A 12,939-nucleotide genomic window follows, 5' to 3' on the forward strand; every position below is an offset into this window, starting at 1 on the left:
TGAAATCAATGAAAATCAGTCCAATTTTAAAATCCATAGATTTTTTAATACCTCTAGATTTTCATAGATTTTTAAAAGTCTGAAACGAATACCTCTGAATTTTTATAGAATTTTAAAAGTCTTGAACGAATACCTCTAGATTTTCATAGACTTTGAAAGTCTTAAACGAATACACCCAGATTTCAAAAGTCTCCAGAAATCTATTAAAATCCTGAACGAATACACCCCCCTGAATTATCAACCACCCGGATGGAATGACATTGCTGATTTTGCTGAGGCTGTTGATGTTGGCTCTTCGGATTGAACTGAGTGTTGCTAGGAAATTGGCTTGGCTTGTGCTGTGCAGCTGCTTGGTTGGCCATCTGACCAACTTGAGTCTCCAACATCTGCACCTGCTTAGACAACGCTGAAAAATTTTGCTCTATGTTGGAAATTTTGGTCCCCATGTTTGTCGAGTTTGCCTCCATCCCGGTCACCTTCACCAACACTTGCTTCATCATCTCCTCTAGTGAATCCTTCTTCGGCTCATTGATGACTCCTCCACTAGACACAGAAAATCCCGGTGGAGGTTGCAAAGCATTGTTGGGATTGCTATAGGCTAGATTCTGGTGTGGGCGCCCTCCTGGCTGATATTGCTGCTGAAACTGCTGCCCTCTGTTGTACATTCCTGGCTGTACCTTCTGAAAATTTCCATAGTTTTGGCCATTGACAAAATTTACGTCTTCTATGCATATGGGATCTCTCACAGCTTTCTCCTGATTTCCAATGGTCAAAGCATTAATCTTAGTAGTCAGCTCTGCCAGCTGCGTAGCAATCACTGCTTGCTGTGTAACCATCGTTGCCATAGGATCAGAGCTGGAAGCAACTGCCACCCTTTTCAATTGTACTCTTTCTACTGGCCATTGATAGCTTGTAGCAGCCATACTTTCTATGATGTTCCAAGCCTTTGAACTGCCTTTCTGAAGCAGAGAACCTCCTGCAGCTGTGTCCAAATGCATTCTTGTACGCTCTCCACAAGCATTGTAGAACATGATAATGAGCGTGCCTTCATCAAATCAGTGGCTCGGACACTTTCTCAACTTCTCTTGATACCTCTCCCATGTATCTGCCAGCTTTTCTCCCTCAAACTGCTGGAACTGCACAATGTCCATCTTTAATTTCAGGGTCAGGCCAGAAGGATGGAACTTGCGTAGAAAAGCTTGAGCTACATCTTCCCACGTAGTAGTTGCACTCAAATTCAATGTATAATACCACGACTTCGCTTTATCCCGCAGTGAGAAAGGGAAAAGCCGAACACGGATAATATCATCAGATACTCCATTCATCTTTACAATGCTGCAAAGTTCCAGAAATTGCGCCAGATGCGCATTAGGATCCTCTATAGCGTGTCCTCCATACTGGTTCTGCTGGACCATCGTGATCAAACCAGACTTCAGCTCAAAATTATTGGCATTAATACGGGGACGTTCCTGATACTCATACTGAGGAACGAACATCTCTGCCATCAGAGGCTGATTCTGAGCTTCTTTAGCAACTTGAACGTCCAACAACTGTTGCAGCTGCTCCTGTAGAGCACGAATTTGTTCATCAGTAACCATCGTATGCAGTGCCTGAAAAAAAATGAGAATTAGAAAAAAAAAACAGTAAACGCCTGAAGTACTACTAAGTCCTATCGGAAATATTAAAGAAACTTCTAATCAGTCCCCGGCAACGGCGCCAAAAAGTTGATCACTAATTTCTTAGCAACAAAAACTGCAACTAAACAGTGTAATCGTAGCACAGAAACAGCAAGTCGAGTATCGTATCCTCAGAGACTGTAAAACCGAAATCACTCTATCTATTTCCTAACAGACACTCACAGTAGACAGGCAAAACAAATAGGGCGGTGAATCAAATACTAAACTTAATAAAATAAAATCTAAACAACAGAAAAACAATGATAAATAAATCAAATATTAAAAGATTCTGACCCTAGGGATGTACTTTTACTAATTAATTACATGTATTTAATCTATTGATTCAATTACCAATTTAATTCAACCCTGATGAGAGATCACAAAACTATTCACAAGCTTCTCTAACGAACACCTATGAAAGTAGATTAATTTACCCCCCTTCACATTCAAGACTCCAAGGAATAAATTAACTCCCAAGTGTACACAAAGAATAGCTCTCTATAGTTTCACCTATCCCATTCAAGTGTCAAGGCTACTTCTATTACATTCATTCCTGAATCGGCTGAACAATTATCGCATTCAAGTCTTCAAATCGAACAACTAGACATGTAAATTATTGGCCAAATAATTCACAAGAAATTAAGCACCATGAATCATGAATCATAAGTTGGATGGCAAATTGATATCAATAAATCATAAACACATAATTAATCAGGTATGCACAAACCCTAGGTTCAGATTAACGAACTAGCCAGACATACTAAAATAAATCAAAAGCATAAATAAAAAGAAAGCAATTAAAATAAATGAAATAAATAAAACCCGGAAGAATGTTGAATGACGGCTTGGATCTTGTAGAAAAATAAAGCTAATCTATGAAAACAGTAAAAGTCTAAGTCTAAAACTGAAAAGATGAAGAAAAGGGGTAAAGAGATGTGTCTAATAGGTCAGGGAAAGGACCTATTTATAAGCACAGGAGATAAATACAATGTAGAACTCAAAAATACTGATAAAATCCGAAAATTCCGAAAATTCCCGAAAATTCGGAAATTCCCGTCGGACACTATTCACTGCTGCGCGGGACTTTCTTGTTTTAGCCATAACTTTCTCGTCCGAACTCCGATTTATGAACCGTTTGCGCTCACGAACTCGTATCGAGACGAACTACAACTTCTATTTCTGACAATATTTCCAAATTCCATCTCGAAAATCCTGTAAAATCCATCAAAGTTCGAGCAAGTAACATATTTCATAAGATAAAGCAATTTAAGCACAAAACAATCATTAAACACTCAATTCCCTATAAAATTAACGTAATATGAACACTAAAAATCATGGAAACATGAGTGTTATCAGCAGAGTGAAGTGAGAGAGAGAGTGGGGCTGGGGTGGGGTATATCAGAGATGGGAAATGGGCTAGGGTAAGAAGTGGGCTTGGTTCTGGGGCCTAAAGTTGGCCCAGACAAAAGAAAGGAATAAATGAGAAATGGGCCAACCTCACACAGAGCTTCTAATTGGGGCAAAGAACCGATGATTGTCAGATCATTCCAGTCAAGACTCAAGTTTGTCAGTGACAACTTCTTCGGAGATACCGGAAATGCACACTTAAGCCGATCTGCATTGCATATATAAGGAGTTAAGAAAGGTGGAAACTAGCCATAGTGATTCAAGTTTATGTAAGCTGCCAAGATTGTGGAGATGGTCGAACAAGCAATCATCATATCCCTCCAACTTATCACCGCAGATTAGATGCAATTTGCTGGCGTTTGGAATTCTCTTACACACCTCCTCACTCAACCTCAAATTTACTGCTTTTATCACTGTCTGTAAATTTCCCATGACAACACAGTCATTTGGAGGAGGAGGAGGAAGATAAATCCGTGAGCACTCCACGTGCCTAAGTTGTGACAAACTCCAAACCTCAATTGGGGCAACGACTAGATTATTGTGTTTCGCGTCAATAGTCAATGTTTGCAGGTTCCAAATGAAGGATATTGAAGAAGGAAGGTGGAGAAAACCAAAGGTCGGTAAGTAAGGCACCGCAGGTTCAAGTTCTGCATTATATCTTCCGCACAACAGTCGCTAGCCATAGTCAACAAGTTAAACACAACCGGCAGCTTCGACCCTCTGCATACCAGAGAACGAAGAAGCTGCGCTGACTTCAGAGCATCAGACATCTCGATGAAGTCATGACATATGAAGCGACGCTCCTTGGTCATGTTGTCGAGTGCCCTTTTGGCATAGAAGAACTTGTCATTCTCAGAGACTTTCAAACACAGATCTCTTATCAGATCATGAAGTCGACAAGACCTATTCTTCCCATTAGATCGATGCCTGCCAACAAGAACAAGATTCTTGTCGACTAGGTCATTCAGGTACCCCTCTACAATCTCTTCTAACATTTGGGCTCTCTTTGGTTTGATAAATCCTTCAGCAACCCAAAGTTTGATGATTCGTGCACGGATCTCATGGTCCTCCCGAAAAATCCCCATATAAAGCAAACATGGCTTCAGGAGAGAGGGCAAGTGACTGTAGCTTAAAGATAACACATCTAAGATCTCTTGCTTCTCTGTTGAATTGGAGATTGATTTTATATTCTTCGCAACATCCTCCCACAATCCTACAGTCCTAGGCGATTTGAGAAGAAACCCTCCAATCACAACAATTGACAAGGGTAGTCCTCTGCACAATCTAACAATCTCGTTTCCCACACTTTGTAGTTGAGGATAAGGGCAATGTTCTTGCTGGAAAGCGTTTCGGCAAAACATCACCCAACTTTGATCCTCATCTAAAGGTTTCATGGTGAAGCAAGAACTAGAGACACAATCACTAGCCACGTTAGACAACCTAGTAGTTAAAACGATCACTTCCATTCCCATTATCAGGAAAGTAACGCCTCACCTCATCCCAAGCTTCGACATTCCACATGTCATCTAATACAATCAATATCTTCTACCCGATAAAGTTTGATGCAACTTTAGCCCTAAATCATTTCCACTTCCACTTTGCCCTATGCTAGAGAGAAGTTTTGAAAAGATTTCTTGTGCACTGTATTGTTGAGATACAATAGCCCAAGCACGAATGTCAAAGTGTTCCTTGATGAGTGAATTTTCGTAAACATTTAGGGCAAGCGTGGTCTTACCCGTGCCGCCCATCCCCACAATCGAGATGATGTGCTGCTTGGGTTGATGTATGGTGAGCTTGTCCATGACGTGGATCACGTCGTCTTCAAGTCCCACCGGAGAAGCCTTTCCGGTGGTGGTAAAAGGTTGTTTCTCCTCCACAGCATCCATGTCACCATGTGTAGCTTGCTCCTCTCTCGCTCGTCATTTCTCCTTCAGCTCAGCACCCTTTTTCATGATACCATCCATGTCTTCAATTATTTGTTGCAGATCCAACAACTTGGATCCATCATGAATTTGATCGACAATGTGTGATTCAATCACATCTTCAGCTGCTTGAGCTGCAGATGCGATTTGTCTTTCCAGATCTGATGCTTCTTTGCTACCTCTATCAATATTAGTGTTGGTTATGAAATCGAGCAAGCCATCAGCCTTTGCCCGAAGGGATTCAATCTGTTTCTTGTCGAATACAGTTGAAAGGCGAGGATGGCTCATCATCTGCTCAATATTGTTCATCATAGAAACCAGAGCTGCATAAGCTGCCATCTCAAATCCTTCGATTAAGCAGCAGAGTGTAATTGAAATTTGATGAATCTGAACGATGGTAATGCTAAGTTGCGCCCAAGACATTGACGGAGTCTATTAAGAAAATAAATAAATCAAGTCGTCTTATTTTAATCTTTTGAAGATAGAGCTCCAGCCTGTGCTCCACAATCTCATTATTAAATATTCTTTTATCACTATCTAAATTATTGAAGAGATCTGATAAGGATTTCTGCGCTCCATTATCCTTTGTCGCGTGTGAAGAAGGTGACTACAAAGGCTTATAATCGCAGAGTGGGTATTCTGCAAATACTAGAACTTAAAGGGCTCGAGTGTAATATGAGCGAGTCTGTTATAACGGTCTTAACTAAGACCTGCGACGTCGTTTTATATAGAGCCAATAAGTGTTGGAAAATGGAGGTAATTATATAGTGGTTTGAGTGTGGTGAATGATTCTAGTGAAGTGGTGTAGAGAATATTGTGAGTGTAGTGTGTGTAGAAGATAGAGAGAGATTTTAGAGTGGAGCTCTTATCTCCAAAGAATTTAGATAATATTAGATGGAGTGATGTTTTGAGAGATAGTTGCAAATGGCTCACAAGAGCTCTATTTATAGGTGTGGGAGGATCTCTCTAGATCCCACTACATTAGTTTGTATCTAGAATTCTCTACTAGTATCTACTTAAGGAATTCTCTAGATACTTATTTTAAAGAGTAAAATTTTGAAGTAGCCAAAATGAAGCATAAAACACAATTTATGGCCACACATTGAAAAAATACAATTTTGGCCATTTTTATTGATTTGGACGTTTTTACCCTTAATGAGGCGGACCGGGTAGGATCAGGCATGCGGGTCGCGTGCCGGGTCGGGTTAGGCACTTATGGCACTATTAGTGCCATAAGTGCCAACGGAAATCTAAAATAAAACCAAGTAAAATAATCATTTTGGGCACTTATAGCACTAATAGTGCCATAAGTGCCATACGTGTAGCACAAATACAGAAACAACAACATCATTTAAACCCTAAATGGAACATCTAAACCCTAAATGGATAATCTAAACCCTAAATGGAATATCTAAACCTCAAATGAATAATCTAAACCCTAAATGGAATATCTAAACCCTAGGGGGAAGTGTGCACTTATGGCACTAATAGTGCCATAAGTGCCATACGTGCAGCACACAGATCAGATCAGATCTGCCATGGCTGAAATCGAAGGAGGCGGAGATCAGATCTGCCGATGGAGGAGGCGGCGCAACGATCAGATCAGATCCACCGTCGCCGCCTCATCAGACCAGATCTGCCGCCGCCGCCTCATCCTCTACTCTGACGAATTCTACCCAGGCGGCGCTGTGGAGAGAGAGGGGGAGATGAGAAAGAGAGAGTAGAGAGCGACAGCCGCTGGAGAGAGAGAGAGGGAGGATCTCCTCTACCACCGCCGCGAGAGCTCTGACGAATTCTCCAAGCTCGGCGCCGCTGCCGCGCAGCCACTGGAGAGAGAGAGAGAGAGAGAGAGAGAGAGAGAGAGAGAGAGAGAGAGAGAGAGATGGGAGATGAGAAAGAGAGAGGAGCCGCTGGAGCAGAGAGAGGGAGATGAGAAAGAGAGAAGAGCCGCTGGAGAGAGAGAGAGGAAGATGAGAAAGAGAGAGGAGAGAAAGAGAATGGTAGGATAGTCATGACATACAAAAAATGGCCAAAATTTATGTTTTTTCAAATGGTGGACAAAATTTGATGTTGTATGTTGAATAGGGCCATTCGGCCCTATTGTTTCTATTTTAAATATCTAATCTCTAGAATACTCATACTTCTCCTAAGTATTATTTAGAATACTCTAGATTTTTTTTTATCAGAAAAGGAGGGACTTAAATTAACCACAAAGCAAGTACCAGCACAGTCCCAAAACAGGGAGCAAAGTCTTCAGAAAAAGAGAACAAAAAACAAAGAAAGAGCAAAGCAAACAAAAAACCCCCATACAAAACAGCAAAACACAACAGCTAGTCAAGAAGGTTTGTGCTTGAGAACCAAGCTCTAAACTCCAGAGAATGTGACATCAGGCCATAAACTTCATTCCATCCCCAAACTCTCGACTTAATCTTCGCCAACATTTTAGCTAAATTCCATTTGCCTTTATTGAATCTGCAGTCGTTCGTACCTTTCCACATAGACCAAATGGTGCAAATCCAGATCCCTGTGAGTAAAGGGATGTCCTTTTTATCTCAAATATTGCAAAAAGCCACAAAATGCTCACTAGCCTTGTGATGTAGGCTATAAATTTTCCAATCCAAAGAAGAATGGCATTCCACAATTCACAAGATCTTTTACACACGAAAAAGAAGTGCTCAGCCGACTCATTTTCCTCTTCGCACGTCGTGCAAAGGATATCCGAAGCCGAAAGAGGTACCTGTCTTCGGAGAATGTTGTCACAGGTTGGAAGCCTTCCTTTCAAAAATCTCAACGACAAAGTTTTTGCTTTGAACGGCACTCGGGCTTTCCAAATCTGTGGGAGCTCAAGGCATACCTCTTGCTGGAGGGATGTAGTTGCTGCCGCACTTAACACTTTATACGCCGATTTGACCGAGTGAGCTCCGTTCCTGTCTGCCATCCAGCTCCATCCATCGCGCTTACCTGCAGTAATTATAACATTATTGAGGAGAGACGAGAGATCATGGTAAGAGTCAGTTTCTCTCCCCCTCAACTCCCGATCCCAATCAAGTTTCCATTTCCACACTCCCTCAACCTATTCACCCATGCTCATAATTGACCCTTCCTGATTTTTATTGAGTCGGAAAAGCTTAGGGAATCGTTCCTTCAGACTCTTATCCCCACTCCAGCAGTGGTACCAAAAAGAAAAATAGTCGCCCTCCCCAACCTTAGCAACCATGTTATCTCTCAGCCACTTGCCAGATTCCCCCCAACTCAAACTCAGCACCTTCTTCCACCACCCCGGTCTCATCGTCCTCTTCCCTTCAATGGAGAAGCCATCGCCATCCCAACCAATTTCACCTTGACACGCCCTAATAACCCGAACCCAAAAGGAGTCTTTATCCATAGGGGTGTGCATCGGTTCATAACCGAACCGACCGAACCATTTTTTTACAAACCGAAACCGAACCGACGAGGGAAAAGTTGAAACCGAACCAACCGATGTACATGGGGAAAACCGATTGTAAACTGAACCGGCAAAACCGATCGGTTTCGGTTGGTTTTCCGAACCGACCGAACCTATATATATATATACAAAAAATTCTACTTTCAGCCATTTTGCTAAGAAAATTCGTACTGATTTAATAACATAAAATTGATTGACTAAACCAAAATAAATTCGTGACTCACTAGCATTTCGTGGGGTGGGCGGGTGATGTGCTTCGTCGGTGAAGGAATGAGAGGATGTACAGGCTGGCTGCGGGAAGATGCAGGGGGAAGGGCGCAGGTGTTGCCGGCCTCGCCAGCCTGCTGGCGGCGAGCAAAGAAGAAGGGCGCAGGTGTCGCGTCGGTGTGGAGGAGGGGAGCTTCTGCTGTTGCTGGCAGCCGAGGGGAGCTGCTGTTGCTGGCGGCGCGGCGTCGGTCTGCTGGCGGCGAAGGGGAGGCCGGAGAGGGAGAAGCGTGTGGAGAGTGCAGAATGTGTGAAGTATAGGCGGCGCACAGGCAGCAGGAGTAGTTTGTAGGGTTTTTTCAAAATCTTTTTTTGTTTTAAAATATGTATTTAGTTTTAAATTTTATAAAATATTAAAATAATATATATATATATATATATGGGTCGGTTCGGTTCGGTTCCCGACCGACCCATTATTAAAGAACTGAAACCGAACCGAACCCTAATCGGTTTTGTATTTTAAAAACCGAACCGAAAACCGAACCATTTTTCTTCGAACCGAACCGAACCGAAAATCATCGGTTCGGTCGGTTTTTTCGGTCCGGTTCGGTTTATGCTCAGCCCTATTTATCCATAAGGTACCCCAGCCCCCCATCTCGGATATCCAAACATACGTCCTCCCACTTTATCTAGTGTATTTTCTTCCCCGTTGTGTCCCCCCCACCCCAAAGAAAATGACTCATAACAAAATGGATTTGAGACAACACACCCTTATTAACAATTGAAAAAGATAGCTGGTAGATAGGTAATGATGTCAGAACCAAGCGAAGTAAGGTGATTCTCCCAGCGAAAGAAATCTTTCGATTATTCCATTTGCCAATCCTTCTCTTAATTTTGTCGACCAGAATACTCTAGATTAATCTAGCTAATGGTGAATTCTCTAGATTATACATAGCTTATTCTCACTTAGAATATTCTAGATAAATGCATCACACTTCAATACTCCCCATCTTCAACGGTCATCATCCCCATCTCCAGACATATCAAATTAAGCTCTAGATCAATAACAAACAAAAATAAATAAAATAAAATAAAGCAAATCGAAAAATAGGAAAATTACTACTTAAAAATCGATCCCCGACAACGGCGCCAAAATTTTGTGCGTCGTTTTACACCAAAAATATCCGGCGGTCAGCCGGTATGCCCACACTGCGCAGACAGCAGCAAGCAAAATCATCTACCAAGGGATCGGTGAGAATTCTCCTAAAATTCAACCTGCAAGGTAACTAAACAAACGAAATTTATAGGGAAAATATGAAAATACTAACATAGAAATAAATAAATAAAACCCAAAAGAATTGCAAAGGTTCTAATCCTAAATAAATAAATAGAAAATTCCAACAATTAATAAAGAATTTCAGTAATCAATTAAGTTCACCCTAACTTAATTATTCTTATCATTGATGCAAATATAACTTTAATTCATTCAAGCAAACCGGTCATAACCACCGAAGACGCTTCTGGCGTGATCTTATTTCTCCTTAATTATTCGGTAACGAGGAAGACGCTTTACTAATTACTACCCTAATCGACTGACAACCGTAAGAGACGCTCTATAGATTTAATGAGTCGACAACATTAATTTCTAGAGAAACCCGATTCAAAACCAATAAACTCTTACGCAGGATTATTGAATTAAGACTGCTTTTTCCTTGACCCTGATGTGTCAATTTACCACTAATCAAACCTAAACTACGATTACGTATGACCGATATAATTGATTGTATAATTAATTCTAACCCACTAAATATTCCGCACTACCTAATGGATTAAAACAATTAATAACGATAAACACGGAGAATTGCAGATGCAAGCATAAAATAAAGTATAAGAACAAATTAGATCTCACAGAATAATCTTGCTATTGTACTTCCTTAATCGTCGCTGGAATAAACAAAATTAGCTAGAACACATAATAATATAAAACAAATAAAATAAAAGAAAAATAGCGAAAAAGACTAGAGAAAGTAAAACTTGAATTGCGTCCAGCCTCTATTCTTCAAAAGTGGCGTGAATGTTGTCTATTAACAAGTATATATCTACTAGCATTTGCACCCCGTGCAATGCACGGGAAATATTTTTATATTTCTAAATTTATATAAAATTGATAACAACTCAATATCACATTTATACATATAATAAAAAAAATTAACTTTACCTAATTAAATATATTTTATTGATTATTGAAAAAAAAAAGAATCCACAATAATAAAAAAAATTGATATTATGTAAATAAAAAAAATAAGTTAAAAAATTAAAAATTTAAACAATTAAAAAAATTATTCAAAAAAAAAATGAGAGGAGAGATAATTTTTAAATAAATATAAATTTTATATTATAAATAAAATATATCAAATTAAAGTTCTTATCACAATCTTTAATTTAATATGCATATTAAATATTTTATAATTAAACGAATTTCAAAATTTTTGAAAGGAACAAACAAAGAAATAAAAAGATAAAGAAAAAGAAAATAAAACCCTTTTTATAGATTCTAGAACTGTAAATAAACGTTTGTTAGAAATGTGAGTTAGTTGACTTAAATATTTTAATATTTTATTTTAAATTATGAATCGTAAAAAAAAAGTTTACAAAATTAAAAAATAATGAAAAATGAATTAAAGAATAGATTTAGTAAAAAAAGATGAGAGAGGAGAGAGAAATTTTTAAAATTTTAATATTTAAACTAATATAATTTTTACATTTTAAATCTTATATTTACATAAACAATATCAAATTAAAGCTCTTATCGTGATCTTTAATTTGATAGGCATATTGAATATTTTATAATTAATCGAATTTCATAATTTTAGAAATAAATAAAACAAAAAAATAAGAAGTTAAAGAAAAGAAAATGAAAAGAATAAATAGAGTTTATAAATAAATCTTCAATTTTGTCTTAACTACAAAATTGCCATTCAATTTTCAAATTGATTTGAAATCAATTTCTAATTGAAAACTGCTGTTTTAATATAGTATAGATTACTAATATAAGATAAGGAAATAAATAACAAAACATAATCTAATCTGGCGCACAGGCCTTGGGCAAATAAGGATCTAATTAAGCCCACAAAAAGAAAATAGTTTAAGCTCACATAAAAAGTCAAAGGCAACAGCCACCTAATCTCCCTTCTGGCCACTTCAAAAAAAACAATTCAGTTCGGATATTCAGGCGATATGGGCATCCCGTCCAGTATGCGCGCACAATTCTTCAAAATTGGATCCTCTTAAAATCTGAAAACACACAAAAAAGATGATATATAATACCAATCAAGCAAAAAAACCATGCTAAAAACACTTAAAATATGCGTATAAAATATGCCTAATCAATAGTACCGAGAAAGAGAGAGGAGAGAGAGAAAAGATGTTGTGATATTTTTTTTTGAAAAGATGCAGTGTATTTGTGATTATATATTAGTGGGTATTTTTTTAATTTTAATTTTAGGGGTAGTTTAGTCATTTAATACAAAAGGTGGGTAATTTTTTATGTTTTTATTTGAGTGGGTAAATTTTAAGTTTACTAAAAAAAAGTGGGTACTTTCATATATTGACTCAATTTTTAAGGTATCATATTTAGTGTGATTAGTTTGTAGAGAATAATTTAATGAAATCATATGTGAATATGTGCATATTTTCTCACTGAGTACATTTTCAATATGCTCACCCCTAATCTTTTCAGTTTTGCAGTTCTGGAGTTGAGGTGACCATGGAAATTGAGAATGACTAGAGAAAGGATTTTGCATGGAAAGTTTAAGTGAACTTGTTACATTTTAAATTATCGTTTTTATTTCATGTTATTACTTTGATTTTGGCAAGTTGATTTTAAATTAGTTTAAAATTTTTGATAGTAAAGAAATTTTATTTTATCTTTTAGTTCTTCAAGATTATAAATTGAAAAGTTTATGAAAATTGGGGTGTTACAGCCGCCAAGTCTGGAGCCGGGCTGTTACAAAAATTTACAAAATTTTGTAAAATAATTTTGTTGGAATTAAAATAAATTATTTTAATTTTTTGACATAAATCATCTCATAATTTTTAAGTTCAAGATTATTCTAAACTTATGTATGAGGAAATAAGATATTGCAGTTGTGCATCGCACGGGGCGAAGGGCGAACGTACTAGTTTCTAAAATGAAATCCGACTTGCATAGACGACTTGACTTGCAAGTCAACTTGAAAGACAAAAGAAGAAAGTGAAGGGCGACCTAGTTATAATTACATGCAAA

General features: G+C 38.2%; 2 protein-coding genes across 2 annotated transcripts; both read right to left on the reverse strand.

Annotated features, from left to right (window-relative positions):
- Positions 1–2,473: 2,473 nt before the first annotated feature.
- Positions 2,474–4,555, reverse strand: LOC131012861 (putative late blight resistance protein homolog R1B-8). The gene is made up of 2 exons (XM_057940851.1): positions 3,173–4,555; positions 2,474–2,888 (listed from the first exon to the last, which is right to left on the reverse strand). The coding sequence occupies exon 1, from the start codon at positions 4,553–4,555 to the stop codon at positions 3,641–3,643; it is 915 nt and encodes a 304-aa protein (XP_057796834.1). The 3' UTR covers positions 2,474–2,888; positions 3,173–3,640.
- A 63-nt stretch (positions 4,556–4,618) lies between these two features.
- Positions 4,619–4,969, reverse strand: LOC131007910 (disease resistance protein RPP13-like). The gene has a single exon (XM_057934822.1). The coding sequence runs from the start codon at positions 4,967–4,969 to the stop codon at positions 4,619–4,621; it is 351 nt and encodes a 116-aa protein (XP_057790805.1).
- Positions 4,970–12,939: the final 7,970 nt, after the last annotated feature.

Source organism: Salvia miltiorrhiza, chromosome 2, assembly GCF_028751815.1.
Source record: "Salvia miltiorrhiza cultivar Shanhuang (shh) chromosome 2, IMPLAD_Smil_shh, whole genome shotgun sequence".
Lineage (NCBI taxonomy): Eukaryota > Viridiplantae > Streptophyta > Magnoliopsida > Lamiales > Lamiaceae > Salvia > Salvia miltiorrhiza.